Source organism: Notolabrus celidotus, chromosome 14, assembly GCF_009762535.1.
Source record: "Notolabrus celidotus isolate fNotCel1 chromosome 14, fNotCel1.pri, whole genome shotgun sequence".
Lineage (NCBI taxonomy): Eukaryota > Metazoa > Chordata > Actinopteri > Labriformes > Labridae > Notolabrus > Notolabrus celidotus.
The window spans coordinates 29,152,416-29,172,193 of NC_048285.1; the positions used below are offsets into that span (position 1 = coordinate 29,152,416).

The window sequence follows — 19,778 nt, forward strand, 5'->3', positions numbered from 1 at the left end:
TTTCAATATATTGTTTCTTAAATAAAGATTTCACAATACACAAAAACCCCACAAAGAAAATAAACCCATAATGATATTTTTAAGCTTTTTGAAAAAAGTACAAGTTATGTTTTAAGCAAAGAGTTGAATACAGTTGTGAAAACTATCACAAATCCAGCCTCTGTGGAGGATCTGCAGCCTCTCAGTTTATCAACCAATTATCCACGTAGCGATCTGAGCGGATGGGGGCACTTTGATAAAGAGGCACTGCACTGATTGGCTGCCTGAAGGCTGATTTATACTTCTGCGTCTCCCCTACGCAGCAGGGGCTGACGCGGACTTGAGCCCCACATACTTGTGCGTCGGTGTGTCTGTGTCGCGCAGCAATTCTCCGCCGAAACACTAGAGGGCAGTGCGGTCTCTCTGATAGCCGGTCGCCTGCTTCCTGCCCCGCTACGATCTCTGTTTACTTTTCCACAGAGATTCAGAGCGTGTTATGTTAATCTACAGCTGAAACATGTTGCTGTTTATCATACAGACATGATTACATGAAGAATAGAGAGGAGGAGATGAAATACACAGCCGATGTGCGGCCGATGTCCGGGATCCCGGAAGTGTTGTAAATGCGGGAAATACAAAGCCGCCGAGCGGACCAATCACAGGGCTTGAGGTCCGCGTCGGCTCTACGGGGGAGTTACATTTTGGAGGAGGTGCACGTCAGCTACGTGCGTAGGCCTCGGCGTAGGTACGGGAGCTACGCGGACCCCCGGCGTAGGGTACGCCGTTGATTCAACGCAGAAGTATAAATCAGCCTTGAGTGTTGTCTGAGGAAGGAGAGTGCAGTAGATGAAGAGGTGGAAAAACACCAAAACAAACACGGCAAGCCCTCCAGAAGAACCTCCACACATAAGATCCTGAATCTGACCCCGAATCTGAGTGTTTCAGCCTTGGTTACGACAGCATACCTCTGAGTGATATGTCAACGTTTGAAGGGTATTCCTACCTGTTGCCTTTTGTGTGTAACTTCATGTGATCAGCCCTCCTTGTTGAAGCAGTCCAAGGTGAAATAGTTGGCACAAATACACAAATAAATTAGCACTAACTATAGCTGGCATGTTGTTATGAATAGAAAGCAGCCACTGTTGTCCTTGGTCATTTGTGCTGGGAGAGAATATTGACATTTATAATGTTATTTTCAACCAACAACAGAGAAGTCTGGCTCTAACATTTCACATCTTGACTCTGAAACACTGAAACAAAACCATGAAAGCATATAGGAGGAAGCAGAAGTAGTTGAGGAGTGGAAGTGGTAATGGTTTGGCATGCATGCCTATGCAAATCACTCCTATCATTATGTCAACACAGAAGCCAAATCAAATCCCCCTGTTAGAAGCTTTGTTTTCACAGTAGGTGGGCTGCAGGAACAATGATGAGGCTTTACCGCTTGTTCATTCTCAGGGTTTTCTAAAGCTGGATAATGACTCAAGTATGTACAGGCAATGAAAAACATGTTTGTCATTATATGGGACCTTTAAGCAAAGCTTACCCGCTCAACACTGTCTCTGTGAAATTCCATTTGAAACTAGTTTTATTTCCTGATTACTTCGGTGTAAAACATCTTTCTGCATCTCTTTCCACAAAGAAGTGTGACATTGTTGTACCAGCTTGTAGAGTTTTTAAGATGGGGGACCAAGATTGGCATCCTCATTTCAGTATTTGTTAAGGTTTAGACCAGGGGTTCCCAAACCTTTCAGCCCGTGACCCCCAAAATATAAGTGCCAAAGACTTGTCACCCCCACTGTCCCTCAAAGTGATTAAATGTGGCTTAATTTAGCTGGTCTGCAGAAAATTAGACTACCAATATGAGCGTGTGGCCGTGTTTCCAGTGCCCTAATGAATTAACCTGCTGCTACTGATACTTTTGATGACTAACTGTTCACTAACCCTAAACTTAGGAGTCATCTGGCAAAAAGAAAGGCAGAAAACTCATTACATTTTCTATTTTTAAGGTTTTATTTCAAGGTTTGCTACTATGTCGATATTCTTTACTATAATTGGTAAAATGTACTATTTTTAATAATAACTTAAAAAAAAAAAAAAATTCAATTTCAAGACATTCAAGACATGTTGTTGCCAAAGCACATAAAATTCATACACATACATTACATATATATTCATTACATATTATATATATTACAGATTTGAAATGCATTAATGAACAATGGTGTACAGCATATCTCAATGTCCTCACTTGATGCGGTATGCTCATAAAACCTTCACCTAAAATCAGATATTATGGGATGGTGCGTCCCTCAGGCTGTGACAGGTATTCTAGAAGACTTCTCACGACCCCCCCATTTGTGTCTCGTGACCCCCCAGGGGATCCCGACTCACACTTTTGGAACCCCTGGTTTAGACAACAGGTTAGTTGTGTCAAACCCCAAAAATGTCACTACCATTCCAATATTTAAAACCATTATCCTTTCCTCGCCTAAGCCATGGGTTAATAATGGCTAAACATTATTGTTGGGTATAATGATGGAATTCTGTGTAGTATAACGTGCATTCACAAGAAAGCAAATGAAATATGATGCCAATTACATTTCTGCAGATGTCTTCTTTGTTAACTGTTTCCAACTTGGTATAGGAGCAGAGATCATTTAAAAAACAATCTTCAGACTGTATGGGGAAAACAACTGCTTGTTTCTTTTAAAACATGCTCACTCCTGCTAACTAAATATATGAAAGTAATTTCTAGGTGACAGGGTGGAACCTTGCAGAAGTTTGAAGGACGCTGAAAAAGAAAGTAGTAAAGTACATAGTGGAGGCAGAGCTTCTGAAAAGCATTGCTGGGTGCAGCCATTACAGCCTCTGTTAAAAATGGTTATTGCAATTTTTACACATGAGGAGGCAACTAGTGTAGCAGCAGCAGACACTTTGCAGCATGCACAGAACAGAGTGAGCAGCAAGGAAGAAGTGCTGTGAGTGTGCAGGATCAAATCCTCTCACAAACATCACTTTTATAAGTCTAACTGTTCATTCATGCTGATTATTTAGAAATACATGCTCAGAGACGAGCCCCATCAACACAGAGAATTGGAAAGTTTTATAATCTGACCAAATATCCAGAACAGCATTTCACCAAGAAGAGGAGATATTCTTTCTTTCTTCTGACCTAGACTGAAGAAGTTACCAGATTTTAATATTTTTGCATAACATAATTTCTAATACATAACCATGTGCTGTAGTCTGCATTAACATCCCCGATTTATCTTTGGTATTAAATCTTTGGCAGCTGCATGTGGGAAGAAGAAGCTCCTCAAAGTCTTCCAAAAATATCCAGTGAAACTTAATTTATTCTGGATGTGGGTCTTAAAAATCTTCATTACACTATCATCATCTCTCAGGAAATATGGGTAAAAAATGAATGTTATCTTTGTGGGGCGCAGAGCAGCCTCATTTTTAAAAAAACTGGGGTGTTCAAAGGATGTCATTGAAACAGGTTAAATTGAATAAGAATTGGAGAAATGATCTTGACATGGTGGCAATTTTAACCTTTTAAATAACCTCTTTGGATTGATTAGTAAATCAAAATCGACTTAATGTGCGTTCGTATAATCAATTACTTTCATCAACGCTAAAACAAGCGCTGTTTAGAGACGGATCTGAAAACATGTTCAACCATCAGATAACACAGTTGTGAGACGGAGAAAAGAAATTAATGAGCATTGATTTAGCTGTTATGTCAGCTCTCACAAGGTGTTCAGTCAGCGGCTCAGTAATTGATGTTTGACTGTAGCAGAGGAAGATTTTCAACATGAAAGTCCTCCTGGGATTTGCCTGTTAACATAACTTGTTTGTAATAAGCATTAAGCTCCGGTCCTGACTGGCTCCAGTCATTAGGTCGCACCGTTCAATAAAATCTTTGTTTGCTGAGCCAGAGACCGGACCTCCACTTCAAACCCGGAATGTCAAATTCCTCCTTTTATTCTCTGAGAAGAATAAAGGCCTTTTATTCCACCTTTTGGCTTCAACTTCAAACTGATCAGTTAAATAATCAGTCGTCCGTTAATCACAGTCTGATGTATTTCCTTGCACACATTTATTATTATTACAGATATGAAAAAAGGTATTTGGACCATATTTCCTCCAAGGTTTTGCTATCTGTCTGACATATGGGTTCTTCAGAATGACTTCAAGGTGAGCCAGATTCCATTTAGATAAAGCTCAGTTTTAAATGTATGCATTAGTGATCATTCTTTCACCTTTGTACTTCATGTTTTTACAAAGATGGAAAGAATTAAAAAGTTTTCATTTCGGCAAGAAGGAGAAAGTTTGACCTGATGGACAGTGAAGCACAGTCACACAAGTGACCTCTGATCAACTTTGAAAAGAGCTGATGAACTTCAGTGTTGAATCTTTCCTGCTGTCTTGACCCCCCCCCCAAGTTTTGCACTTCCAGGGCTCTTCATTCAAGCAAGCCAAAATACTAAAACAATGTGTGAATAAAACACTCAGTTAAGTAACAATGATTTAGCAAAACCAGGTGATATTTTCTTGATGAATGTCCACAGGTTAATGGAGTAATTAGTTGGAGCTAACTGGCTATAAACTCTGGCTGGCCTCTAGGGAGTCATTTTTAATAGTCCAGACTGTTACTTTCAACAGCATGCATCAGTTTTACTGTGATGCATAAAGAGAAATATCACTGCACTCTCAGATTTACTTCTTCAGAGTGTTGGTTTGAACCTTGAAATCCAAATCAGACTCACTCCTATGTTTCTTTTCTCTTGGCTTGGGTTGAGTCATGGTGTATCTTGTTTTGGAGGTTGTTTTCTTTGAATCAAAGCTCAGTAACTAACAGATTTTTGGATAGCTGTAGCTCAACATTGAGCATCACATGGAGAAATCATACCAGCAGGGTCAGTAAGTCCAAAAGCTTTCCAAGGATAGTGCAAAGAAAGCAACAAGGCCACACATGAGCTTAGTGTGCGTTCACATCCAAGAAAGATGTCTTGATGTTTCTAAAAGTTGATAAAAGCTAAGCTTCTTCAGGGTTAAACAAACTGCAGGTCATGTATCATACCATGCTGTGCCTTATCATGTGTTATTGTATCGTCTCATATAATTTAGTTTAAAATCATATCAACAGTTTGTGTCATTTTAAATCAGATTGCATTGGATTATATGGTATTGTATAATATAAGGTATGGTATGGCATGGTATTGTATTGCATGGTATGGTATGGTATCATACTGTATTGTATTATATCGTATCGTACCGTACCACATCGTATTGTATCGTATCATATCTGATGGAATCCTATCAAATTGTATAGTATCACACTGAATTATATTGAAATGCACAGACATATCCAAATTGTGTGTTGTTACATTGTTTGATATGGAGGAAAATGTACTCTGATTAATCAGATATTTTACTGATACTGTCATTTGAAGCTTTACTGAAATACTAACTATCTTCCATATCAAAAGATTAAAGTGACTTTGATATCAAAATAGAAGATATTGCAACCCTCACCAAGGGGCATGAAATCAAACATTGGCACCAGACTGCATTCTCAGTTCATGACATTATCCTGTTGAAAGAAAGCTGTGAATCTGGTTCAGATGGTCTTACACACCAGCAGCCTGTTGCACCAGTTCAAACGTAGCCTAGTTTGAACGTAATTTCTCATTTAGGATGAAGTTTACACTCTACTAACGTTTTGGGCGTTGCACCAGCTGAGATAGTTCCAACGTAAGCCTAAGTTGCAACTTAATTCTTACACTTGGGCCCTAGTAGGTGTAAAGTCCTCCATACAGTATATCGGCTGCCATGGCGCGTCGTTTTGAAAAGTGGGATGATGAAGAGATACAGAGGGTCCTCCCAGCTATATGACGTCTGCAACCATAGACTGTATATACGGGATATCCGCGAGAGATTAATTCCTTTGGAAAAATATGATGACCAAGATTTGCTCTCCTATGATTAACATATGTTGTAGTTGATAATTGTACCACTCGATGTCACTGTTATTATACACACACCGTAGATTAAGGATTGAGGCTGTAGTTATCACCTTACTTTAGTTTGTTTCAGCCGTTGGTCAGTTCTGAGACGATTAGGCACGAAAGATAACAATGCATCAAAAGTGGTGCTTTCCTCTGATTGGCTGCTGGAAGTGTAAACATCATATCTGCGACAATGTTTTGGTTAGTTTGGACGTTACTGTCTACTAGTTAAGATGAACCTTACGTCTCCGTGGTGCAACCAAACTATGTCACAACTTAAGTTACAAACTAACTAGTTTCAACGTATGGTTTGGGGAGGACTTTACACCCTCACTTAGGACTCAACTTATGCACAGCTGGTGCAACAGGCTGCTGATGATTCTTTGTAGTGTCAAAAACAGACTTAGTAGTTGTATTAACAAAGTTTTTAATCAACATGCTTTGTTCACTTTCAGAGGTTTTCAAGTTAATTTTTGGATTTGTTAGACCTTTATTGAGAGGATAGGACCGTGCATAGAGCCGGAAACAAGGAGAGAGCGGGTAGTGCCTCTGGTTGGAACAGGACATGGGTACCCGCCTGAGAGCTATGTCCTCTGTACAGGAGCGTGCCTATGTTCCCACAGCTCAATGTTTATTCATTCATTCGTGCTTCCAAAAAATCTTGTGGGAGGATAGGGCTTAAATTGAACGGAAATGTAGGAACACAAGACCTAATTTTGAAAATGTCCTAGAAATGTGGGAACATAGGGCTGTGGGACCATTAGGCTGTGGGGACATAGGGATGACCCCCTCTGTACATGGGGCGCATGATTTAACCACAAGGCCAAACAAGCGCCAGCACTTTCTGAATTTGAGGCAGGCAGTGACCACAAGTCATCCTGTAAGTGGCTTACCAAGGCACTGCTTAAGATGGCTTTCAACAACCTTCTGCTTTTAGAAGTGTTTTTACTTCCCATGGCTACAAAATATTTAAAACTTCAGTCTTGACATGAGTTCAAACATAAGTAAAATACAACAAAACAGAGAAGTGGGAGATGCTTTTCTTTGCTTCACTAATTTTTTTTTGACTGAAGTGGATAAGATGTTTAATTTTACATAAAACCCTCGACCAAGTGCTGCTTTAATTCTTCAAGTCAAAAAGAATCTTTTGCCATTAGTGACCTACAAAACATTACATTTCCTTTAAAAAGTAAGAATGTCTTCCAATCGACCATTATCCTGAATCATCCGAATCCTTGGCCCGATGCCCGGAGTTTAATGTTGAAAGTCTTACAGACAAGAAAAGACACTTTCAGCTTGACTTCTGCTGAACATCATCCGACAGTGAAAAGACTTCAGCCTTTAAAAAAGCATTGATTAACAAAAGCTAGAGGTTAAACTGATCATAGAAGTGTTTGAGGGCTCCAGGCTTCAGTCAAAATCATGAATATTTGTGTGAAATAACACACAAGTAAATCTTTACTCAAAACAAAAAAGAAAATGATAAACAGACAACTTTTCTTAAAGTTTGGATTGACGGACTGTGAAAATGTGTGGATAAATATAAGCTCCACTTAAAGGTGACATATCACGCTTTTTTCATCAATATATATTGGTCTAAGAGGTCCCCAAAACATGTCTTTAAAGTTTATGCTCAAAAAACCACTTTGAAATCAGATTTTGGCATGCCTGAAAAACCCTCTTCTTCAGTCCTCCTCAGAACACTCTGTTTTCTCTCTGACCACGCCCCCTCAGGAAGTGGATGTGCCCTCGGCTCTCCAGCACGTTGATCTAATGTTTACATGTTGGCTGAATATACACGGCTGCTCACAGACCCGCGTTACTTCAACCCTCTGAATCTGATCCAGAATCTGATCCTGATGGAGAGGCGCCTGTAGCAGGACCTTTTCTGAAGGATTGGTCACAGATTTAGTGATTCTTGTTGTTTTATTTATCAGTATGTCGACGTGTGTCTTGGTACACAGCTACGAACATGTAGCTATGTGGCTATGCTAACTAGCGCTAGCACTTATCCATGATAAATGAAAATCATCCACTAGATCTTCAAATCTGCAGACGTGGGGAGTAAAACCGACCTCTGCCAGAAAGGCAGCGGGACCTTTTCTGAAGGATTGGTCACAGATTTAGTGTTTCTTGTTTTATTTGTCAGTATGTCGACGTGTGTCTTGGTACACAGCTACAGCTATGAACATGTAGCTATGTAGCTATGCTAACTAGCGCTAGCACTTATCCATGACAAATAAAAATCATCCACTAGATCTTCAAATCTGCAGACGTGGGGAGTAAAACCGACCTTTGTGTTTATTAAGACAGCCTACAACTAGAATGCCTCCCTCCTAAGCTCCTTGTTAGCACACATTTGTGCAGGTAATGAAAAACAAAGGGGGGATTCAGTGTTATTTTATACAGTCTATGGGCTGAACAAGCTCCGAGCTCTGACTCCGTGACAGACCGGATATTGTTGTTACGTAACAAAAACACGGAAGTCTGAAACGGCTCGTTTTAGACACATTCACAGAAAGGTGGAGAAATCAAAACAGGGGCAGAATGGATTTTTTTCATTCTCGGTGGGTTTGTAGACATGCCAGGGACACATATTTCAGGTAGAGAACCATTCAAAAGTAAATTTTGCATGATGTCACCTTTAACATAGAATGAACAAAGAACCTGTGGCTAACAGCAATGCAGGTGTGTTTTATTTCCTGACAGCAGGCTGTTAGTGTTGTTCAATGTATAAAATACTTTTTGAGCTCCACTCCAGTAAATGTAAACCACTGTGTAGGTGTTTCTGTCAGTGCAGCAGATATTCTGCTCTCAGCAGGTTTTAGAGATCAGCTCAGCCTCCTTGAATTGTCCCATCCAAAAAACCCTCCTGGAAATCTGTTTGACCACTTTCACATCCATGGTAGAAAGAACCAGACCTTAATACCCCCGCCCCCCCTTTTATATACATGCAAGTCTGACAGATACTTTCCCTAAGGTATGCTTCCTGCATAAAAAATAAATGAGGCACTTACATCAGATATTGTGTAACCTCATAAATAAATCATTATAAAGTGAACAAATAAAACAAACTTATATGTGAGGTGGAGGCTCTTCTGTTTGATTTTCAGTGGACTGTTTCTGACTCTGGCTTCCCAGAAAAACTCAAATTTCAACCACCTACGAGTCGAGACAAAAATACCATGTCTAACCTAATATCGTTGGACTAAAGGAAGAGTTTGGCACTTGGGGAGACATGCTAATTAGCTTTCTTTCCAATTACTTCTTCCTGTTTTTGAGTCAGATAGAACAAGCCCAGAAAAATATGGTTTACAGCTAACAGCAGCCAATAACCTCAGAAGATGAAATGCTCTGACAAGCACCTTCAAAGATCAACCAAAGTTTAGACAGACGTCAAACTCAACTGGAAAAACACAAAGACTTCTTTGTTTCATTTCTTTATTTCATCACTTATTGATCTTTATTGGAAGATTTTTTAACACTAGAAGAGCCATGCTAGCTTTGTTGCAGTCTTTGTGTTATGGGTGTGAGGGTGAACCCAAAAGCAGCACACTGGAGCCCGGAGGAAACAGCAGGTAACAGTCTTTACTAACCCGGTCACACAATGTCTGTTGAGAAGCTGGTTTCGCTGTGTGGAGGATCAGGCTGGAAACAGACGAGGAGCAGGCAAATCTCTTGGTCGGGGACAGAAGGCTGAGGTAGTTACCAGGGCAGAAACGAGGAAGGAAGGTCGGGGACAGGCAGGGTCGAAACCGGGAGATCAGTCCGAGGAAAAGTGCTGGAGAGTCTTGCATTTGCAGTGAGAACAATCTGGCACTGAGTGAGCTGAAACCGGGACTTAAATACTGGCAGCAGGTAATGAGAAACAGGTGATTTGTGTTGGCTTAAAGAGGAGAGTGTGGTTCAGGTAAACGAAGGGGAGTGGAAATGTAGTGGGCTGAGAGGCTGAGCAGGTGTGGCAGGTGATAACTGTGACACTTTGTGCTTACCTGACTGGTTGCCAGCTCCAGCTTCATTTATATTAAAGAAGTATACTCTGTCTAAGAAAGCAAATACAAGTATTTCCAAAACTGTCAAACTAATGCTTTGAAAATAGATTTGATTTTAAAAATCACAAACTTGTTGCTTTGTTTTCACCAGTCTGAGAATTCCTCATCTGATTGTGTTTTTCATCAGGCTGACATGTTATCATCTCTACGATGTCAGACTCCAGACTAATGTGTTTTGTGTGAGGGGCACTCAATTTTGCCACACTCTGGCTGTTTCCGAAATCGCCTACTATACTAGCAGTACGTACTGATATGTCCAAAATTCAGTATGTAGTAAGTAGTATGTGAACAAGAGCAAAATCTGCAGTATGCCAAAACTCCCCGGATGTCTACTGATTCAGGAAAATATCTCAGTATGCATCGGACCAGTCTGCCTCGCGTACTGTTTCCCATAATGCACAGCGCTCGTTCTGCTTTTTCTTTTTCCTCATTTTTTGACGGGATGAAATCTGTTTTTGGGTGCTGTGAAAGTTATCAAATTACATATAAACCACTTCCTAACTTTTTAAATCATAAATGGATGCTAAATAAGCATTTTATTTATCGGCTTCGCCGTTGTTTACTTCCGCTTTCAGAAACCAGAAATCCAGCGAAGTCTGGCTCAGCATGCTGCATGACAGATCGGACAGAACAGTCATACTACATACTAAATTCAAATGCAATATGTAGTAGGCAATACCTACTGCCTACTACATTAGTAAGTAGTAAGTAGCAGGCCGTTTCGGAAACAGCCTCTGAGTTTGGTGAACTAATCAGCACAGTGCAGGGTCAGGTGTGTGTGCCTGATTGCCCCCTGATCTGCAGCAGGTGGGGGAAGCTTATATATATACTCCTGGGCTCCAGCTCCCTGTGCTGACTCATTAGCTCACCTTCAGAGTTATTGAGAGGAGCTCTCCTGTGATATCTCCATAAACACAAACACTATAAATCCCTGAGAAAATAGTTATTTGAAGTTAGGTGGGTCTTTTCCCAAGGCATCTCTAGCAGCCCTTTTAGTTTTGTTAAACTGGTCTCCTTCATATCTTGGTTCCAGTCAGTGGCTCTGCAGCTGTGGTTCAGTTTCTCTCATCATATTAACGCCTTGTTGAGGTTTTGGAGTCTCTTGGTTTCAGCCTTCGTTATTTTGATTTTCCCCTCTCCCTCTGATCGCTTGCCATTTTTGTGGTTATTCCTTTTCATATCAACTTTAAGAACCCCTGTGGTCCGCACCCGCGCCCCACACCCCCTCACCCTGACAGCTTTGAGACAAAGTGCTCCTCAGACTGTTGCTTTTAAATTCTGCTTGAAATAACCAAAGCTATGTCAACACAGCAGATGAACTTTTTCCTCAGCTGTCTGATTGTTCTTCATTCTGACCTGAAACAAACAAGATCTTCAGACGCTTCTGTCAATGTCCCCGGCGTGTGTGTCAGGTCAGGTTTACTCTCACGTCGTCTGCTGTGAAAACACTGATTCACCTTCACACACAATCACCGCTCACCCTTTGTCTCCCTGAGCTCTTTTGTGCTTATCTCAACATGTAGCCCTCACAATGCCTTTTATAAGAAGTCCTTTATTTCCAGTCATTTATGTCTAGAATCATATGGCACCAGAATAATTGTTAATATAATCACACTAACAATAATCAGTCCCTCCAGGAAGTTGCGATTTCGCAATCGCAACTATCAACGCAAATTCAACCAATCAGCGCGTTTTGTCATCAATTTGACTTCCTTGGAACATGAATGTAAGTCCTCACTTGATCGGCACTTTTCAGCAATAAAACACGCACAGAGAACGGGTGAAAAGGGGACAGCAGGCAGGACAAGTGACCATGACAACGTTATTATTTATAGATTGAGGGGCTCAGTGTTAGCTTGGTCTCTACCTGCAGCAGGTGTGCTTTATGAACCAGCTCTCCTCACCTCCATGCATCTGTCTCATCTTCATTGATGATTTGTCCCGGTGTGCGTTAGTGACAAAGACACAACCGGGGGACGTCTGTTTACTATTTGATGTTTGACGTTGTTGCCGTGGTTACCGTAAAAAGCTCTGCATCTACAGCTTGATTTAATCCAGTTTGGTGATACATCAGACACATTCAGTAAGTTTTGATCAACTCCTTGTCATCAAAGATTCAGATTCACTTCAGAGTGCCGTGAACTGACTGTGCATCAGTCGCTGCGAGGTGCATTCAGGGACCGTCGTAAATGTGCAATACAGTCCTTTCATGGCATTTTTCTGTGAATCAAGAGAATCAAAATACAGTCAGTGGCCACATCAAGAATGTTTTCTAAAAACAACTGTAATTTAGCATATTTACTTGCCCCTGAGATGTTATTGGGGGAAAAAAGCAAAAAAAAAAAACAATCGCAACTTTCACCGCAATTTTTTCAAAAAGCTGTTGCAAATTCAAGCTTTTTGGTTTGCAACAATCACAAAAAAATCCCGCGAAATCCTGGAGGGACTGTGAACGTCAGGTGATGATCGAATACCAGTCTTTTTCAAGTTGACACACAAACATCGGTGCAAACAACAGGACAGCAGACTTGACTAGTTCATTGAAATCCTTGTTAGCTTTCAAAACTCTATAGGCTTTCCTTTTCTCATATTTAGCTTCACACATAAACAGTTCTAGGTCTGTTCATGGTTCTGTCCCCTCACCAAAACACTTATAGAGATGAGATCATTGTTTAAATGGCTCGTCCTGTACCTACAAAGAAGTCTACACATGTAGCCTGACGTTCTCCTCCTCCAAAGTGTCCCTATGTGCCAAATTGAATGCCGTACATCAGCCTTATACATTACATCTCCTCAGGCGTCGTCTCTCTTTTCTTCTTTGCAACACTTCTAGTAAGATCAACTGCTCCTCAACATTTATCAACTTCAACTTCAACATAATACGTTCAGACAATACGCTGAGTATCCACATTCTCCTGTGTGGGAGAATGGGAAGAGGGAATGTAGTGGAACCAGAAAGTGTGGATATGACTGCCACAGAAATTGCACCTCCTGACTAGTGTTTCGGCAGAGTATTGCAGAGCGATGCTAACATGCAGACCCCACTACTCAGCCACTACTGCATAGCTATGGCCTAGAGTCATATATATATAAACCAGGCTTTAGTATTTTGAGTTAATGTGGTCGTTCTGTAAAAACCCTCTGAGCCAAAAACATTTAATTTGACTTTGTGCGACTGAGGGCGTCACATTTACATCCATGCAGATAAAGATGAGTGACCATACAGTGTTAATTTATGCAGTGATTTCATGGCCTGCAGTGCTTGTGTTGTGTACGTTCCAGTATAATGAGCAGGGGGCATAGTGGTTAGTAGTGTCGATGTAAAGTACAATCATGGTTTCTGGAAATTGACTCTCCACCCACTCAAACACATATTGGTGCATGGTTTAAAGTCAGTAAGGGGTTAAATGTCAGTACAGCGGTACATGAGAAATATATGTTTCTCTCTCCCGTCAGTGGATTAAATTCATAGAGACATTTGAGTGTGATGTGCTCTCACAAAGCACAGCAGACTACTGAAATCCTCTTCCAGCACCAGCACCTTTTGATTAAAATCTTACACAACCAACACAGAATGATGCAAAATAAATACATAAACCTACTCTCATTTTTTTTTACAGACTTGTTGACTCTTAACTCAGTACTCCAGGTTACAGCTGAATAAAAGTAGATTCAGGGACATCAGAATGGCGGCTGGCGTACTCAGGACACAATGTTCACAGCTCCATTAAAGATCTTAAAGCCATTATAAACTTTGAAGTGAACTAGAAACATTGTGTTTTGAATTCTAATAGAAAAACAGTCGGGCAGAGGATGCTGCTTTAAACATGATGATGTAACACAAACACAGCAGAACGGCTGCAGTTTTAGCTCAATTAAGATGGAAAACAAGAAGGTTTTACAAAGTCTGCTGTGAAAACGCTTCTCACAAGTCTCCCTGAATCCTTAATAAAATATAAATGACTATAACAGGGAGGTACTTTTCTATGAAATCCTTCAAACAGCTGATAGCACTCCATCTTTTAACACATAGAACACACAGCTTGTCTATATTCAGCCTGCTGAAACAGTCGTTTTAGGCCCGTCAGTGTGTTTCCTCTGGTTTGAGGAATTGACTCTCATAATGTCATCATGGTTATTTTTCACACTGGGTTTGCTATATACATTTAAAAACTGAGGTTTAGAGGTTTGAAAGGAAAAGGTTGGAGTTCCAAAGAAAGGAGGATTTCAGCTGCATGATGGGAAATGTAGTTCATGCATGTTTTGGGAGTTTCATCAAAGTAAGGGATTAAAAGTCAGGATATTTTTGGCTCTGCCTCACCAATTTTGACCATTCTTTCTTTCTTCAGCTTCTCTTCTATGTGTCCACAAACATTATCAAATTAAATGCAACATTGCCACGGTGTGCCTTTTAAATCGAACACTGTTTGACTCCAAGTTTTGACATTTTCAACAATGCAAACCAACCAAACCAAATTCAATAAATGAAATCAGTTCAGTTAATCAAACTACAGGTAACCTTTATTAGTTATTTTATTCTTATCCAGATGTAGACTGAAAAAGCTGATGCCAGACATCTCTACTATTTTCAGTGTCTATATCCAGACCCTCTCATTACAGCTTTGCAGTTTGACTTAAGCAGTATTACACAGGACTTCCACCAGATCCGTGTCCAGTCCATCTCTGATCCGCTGCGGTCCAGCTCCATGCTCTCTCGTCCGTTAACACCCATCGGTTGCATTTTCGGGATGCAGCACGGACAGCTGGAGTCATGTGACTGAGGTTTTCCCACGGCAATCACTATATCAAGGATTCTCCTCATCCTCCTCTCCTCGTCCATGTTGTCTTTATCGTCCTGTGAAAACCTCTGACCTGTTGACTCCAGGCCTGCCTCCGCTCTAAATGACATTTTGTTGTCATACTTAAAGCTGCTGTTCTGGCGCCCCCTTGTAGACAACATGATACCTCTTAGCTCTTATCCTGTTCATGCAAAATTTGTATCTTCAGACAATAACCTCATCCTGTTGTGTTTAACACACAGATGTATCACACGGTGTGATTATTTGCCATGAAAATAGACATAACAGGGTGTTTCTAAAGCAAGATGTCAATCGTCTGATCTGACACCTACCCCCTCAGAGCAGTTTCAGGTATTAAAAATGACAACAGAGAATCTATCAGTGTTGCTGTGGATGGTCTTGTTTGCTTTTGAGGGTCTAAAAGAGGCATCAGTATCATTTTCAATCTGTTTCTCAACCAGTTAAAAACTCCTCATAGTGCCTTTAAGTTAAAACCGACAGAGTGTTTTATTCTGAAAATGAACGGGATGTTTTTATTTTGTTTTGGTGCCTGACTTCCTGTCCCGCTCCATCTGCTCTGTGCTGAATTGATGCGTCGTGCTCCGGCATCCGGCAAAAACAGAAGTCTTGCGTATCTGATCTGTTGCGTTCTGACCTGCCGGATCAGAGACGCAGCCGGAACGCTACGGAGCAGATCCAGTGGAAGTTAACACATTGACTAGAATAGAAACCAATCAGATCCAGTGCCGTGACGGATCATAGACAGACTGAAGACGGACCTGGTGGAATTCGGCCTTAAATCTCCACTTGTGCCTGCATCTCTGATTCATCAAAACAAAGACCTTGATATGAAATGTTAGCAGCCAGTTATCAACTTGTGGCTTCCTTAATGCCACATCTGGTGCTGTTCACATTCCTGTAACATAAAACAAAAACTTCTGGTTTAGCTCCTCGTAATAAAAGCCTTGTGTTTTATCTCACAAGTTAATAGAGGTGTTCTGGAACAAACAAAGTGTTTTGGAAAGACCTCAAAGCAGCAGAAAACTGCATAAATTCAGAGGGTATTAGTTTATCTAACCCTGTTTGTAGCTCAGTGTAGAGAAACATGCATGAATATTTATTACCATTGTGCTTAAATTGAAGTTTGTAGCTGAACTGTGTTATCGCAAACTACAGTTCAAAATGTGTGTTTAGTAAATCACTTCATGTTCTGCTGCGCACTGTTATGTTCTGTTGTGATGTTGGGTTCAGTAGACCTTCTTTAGTTAAAGTCAACTCTGTGACCCTGCAGAATTATCTCCTCTCCTCCTCTTTCATCCTCTCCCTGCAGGACTCTGGGAGGCGTCCAGAAGAGCTGTTGAACCCGGCTGAATACATGAGCTACCAGCGCGTCGCCAACATGGAACAGTACCCCGAGTCTCAGCCCGCTCCAGCCTATCCTGTTACCTTCCTGCCTCAGCACCCTTACACACAGCAGCCACCCAGCGAGCCCATGTACTCCAACACCACCTTCACCGCCCCTGCCCCTGGCCCTCGCCCTCCATACACGTTCCCCAAGGAGCAATCTGTGTGACATGCTACATAACTTTTAGCTCTGCAAGAGGCGACGTGATAGTGCCACAGACGCCTCGTGGAAAAATAAAAGCTCTGCTGAAGGGATGTGCATCCGTTCCCACCTCGCTTCTGTTTATTCTCTACGCTTAAACCACGTGTGGGCTTCTCCCTGACATGATGAAAGTGTCTGTAATTTGTGGCCCTGAGTCCCTTGAAACCCCCCCCGTGTATTGTGCACTACACTGAGGCTGTCTGTAAGACCCCCACTCACCTTGTGATGTTAGCGTAGCCGACACAAACTACCCTCCTCCAGCACTCTTTCCCCTCCAACCCCACTCGCCCACACTCCCTGTTTGTTTTTTGACTGCCTCCTCACCTTTTGAATATTTGGTTTCTAGCCAGCCGTCTAAACCGTGTACAGAATATACCATGTATCACTCAAGATGTTATTTTTTCTTCTTCTTCTTCTTCTTTTTTTTTACATTTCCCACAGTGGTAGTGACCTTTTTATAGCATCGTGCTTCTTTTTGTTTGTTCTGTTTGTCTGTCAATCATATGCTTGCTTCTTTGAAAGTAATATACTGTACTGTATGTGTGATCGGGTGTGTTCTGGTGAAAAAAAGAAAACAAATGCCATATGATTTGTAAAAGTAATTATCAATTTTTAATGACATTGACTACCCCTTTAATGACAGGAAATGACAGGTTGTCATGTGAAGATGTGAATTGGCAGTCCCTCATCTAAATCCTTTGTTACCTTTCATAATAGCTCTGCTGTTATGAAGTTTGACTGGATATTTCGGACTATTGGAAGCGAATGTTATCCTCATAAGCACTAAGAAAAACAAAGGGCTTGAGATCAAACAGTATTACTTTCCTCTATTCCTCCATGTATTACTACCTATATATCCACACTGTTGTTATGATTATTATGACTATTATTATAATTATCTACCAGTAGTTGCCAAAGACATTTACAGTGGGGCAAAAAAGTATTTAGTCAGCCACTGATTTTGCAAGTTCTCCCACTTAGAAAGATGAGAGAGGTCTGTAATTTTCAGAGGTTCACTTCAACTATGAGAGACACAATGAGAAAAAAAAATCCAGGAAATCACATTGTAGGATTTTTAAAGAATTTATTTGTAAATTATGGTGGAAAATAAGTATTTGGTCAATAAGAAAAGTTCAACTCTATACTTTGTAAGATAACCTTTAATGGCAATGACAGAGGTCAAACGTTTCCTGTAAGTCTTCACCAGGTTTGCACACACTGTAGCTGGTATTTTGGCCCATTCCTCCATGCAGATCTCCTCTAGAGCAGTGATGTTTTGGGGCTGTCGCTTGGCAACACGGACTTTCAACTCCCTCCACAAATTTTCTATGGGGTTGAGGTCTGGAGACTGACTAGGCCACTCCAGGGCCTTGAAATGCTTTTTACGGAGCCACTCCTTCGTCGCCCGAGCGGTGTGTTTGGGATCATTGTCATGCTGGAAGACCCAGCCACGTTCCATCTTCAATGCTCTCACTGATTGAAGGAGGTTTTGGAGATTAAAATCTCACAATACGGATCAGTCGTCCTGTCCCCTTTGCAGAAAAACAGCCCCAAAGCATGAGGTTTCCACCCCCATGCTTCACAGTAGGTATGGTGTTCTTGGGATGCAACTCAGCATTCTTCTTCCTCCAAACACGACAAGTTGAGTTTTTACCAAAAAGCTCTATTTTGGTTTCATCTGACCACATGATATTCTCCCAATCCTCTTCTGGATCATCCATATGCTCCCTGGCAAACTTCAGAAGGGCCTGGATATGTACTGGCTTAAGCAGGGGGACACGCCTGGCGCTGCAGGATTTGAGTCCCTCTCGGCGTAGTGTGTTACTGATGGTAGCCTTTGTTACTTTGGTCCCAGCTCTCTGCAGGTCACTCATCAGGTCCCTCCGTGTAGTTCTAGGATTTTTGCTCACCGTTCTCATGATCATTTTGACCCCACGGGATGAGATCTTGTGTGGGGCCCAGATCAAGGGAGATTATCAATGGTCTTGTATGTCTTCCATTTTCTTACAATTTCCCACAGTTGATTTATTCTCACCAACCTGCTTGCCTATTGTAGATTCACTCTTCCCAGCCTGCTGCAGGTCCACAATTTTCTTCCTGGTGTCCTTGGACAGCTCTTTGGTCTTGGCCATGGTTGAGTTTGGAGTCTGACTGTTTGAGGCTGTGGACAGGTGTCTTTTATACAGATAAGCAGTTCAAACAGTTGCCATTAATACAGGTAACGAGTGGAGGACAGAAGAGCTTCTTAAAGGAGAAGTTACAGGTCTGTGAGAGGCAGAAATCTTGCTTGTTTGTGGGTGACCAAATACTTATTTTCCACCATAATTTACAAATAAATTATTTTACTACAATGTGATTTCCTGGATTTTTTTCCTCATTTTGAGAATTACAGACCTCTCTCATCTTTCTAAGTGGGAGAACTTGCAAAATCAGTGGCTGACTAAATACTTTTTTGCCCCACTGTAGTTCCATTTTGTCTATATGCGTTCTTGCCAGCGTTTACATTCAACACCTTTGTTTGGCAGGAAATAGACTTAGTTGATTGGCAATGTGCTACATTTTCCTGGTTTACATTTCGCTTGCCATATGCCATGTTTTTCCATATCTGTATGTTCAATTTTTGAGTTCCACAAGGAGGTTGGTTTGAGGCTCATTGCATTATGCGTCCTTTGCATTGTGTATATCAACCAGCAGGAGTTGTTCTTTATGCGGGTGTAACAGGTGAAGACAATCACGTACCTGGGTTGTCCTGGGAAAAAAAAAAAAAAGAAAAAACATTTAAGTTGACCTCCCCACACTAAAAAGGGAAAGACTTTTTCAAGGACAGCCCACACGACTTACATATTTAAATATTTTTCTGAATATGATTTGTACTAATATAGTCTATGAGTTTCAAATCAGTTGTAGAAACGCTCAAGAGAAAGCTTGCTACTGTATTTTTGTAGAGAATGCGTAGTTATATACGACAGCACCTCACTTATTTTCAGAGTCCCTTTTTCCACATGAGACTGTTGAGTTCAGACCATACATAAGCTAACGCACTTGAACGAGCCTATTTTCAGGATACTGCCTCCAACACACACAAGCCCTCTAGACACAGCAAATTTGCATAAACTGAAAGTTCACATTTTTTGCCATGTCAGATGTATGTTTGGGGAAAAAATAAAGAAAAGAAAATAGATGTGTTTGTGATTAATGTGATAAAAAAAACAACCTTTGAGGTGTTGAAGGTAATTTAGTGTTTACTCTTAATGGTGGTTAATGGGAATAGAGTAAAACTTGTGAGACTTTCTCCTGTGCTCACCTTGTTGTCTTGCAATGGCTTGAT

At 41.0% G+C, this 19,778-nt stretch overlaps 1 protein-coding gene across 2 annotated transcripts in view; it reads left to right on the top strand.

Annotated features, from left to right (window-relative positions):
* Positions 1-17,262, top strand: part of LOC117825290 — an 84,766-nt gene extending 67,504 nt beyond the window's left edge. The window contains exon 5 of one of the 2 annotated variants that reach the window (XM_034701051.1): positions 16,175-17,262. In XM_034701051.1, coding sequence (XP_034556942.1) covers positions 16,175-16,417 — 243 coding nt within the window. In that variant the 3' untranslated portion in view covers positions 16,418-17,262. The remainder of the gene's footprint in view (positions 1-16,174) is intronic. The other variant, XM_034701052.1, reaches the window with a different exon arrangement.
* Positions 17,263-19,778: the final 2,516 nt, after the last annotated feature.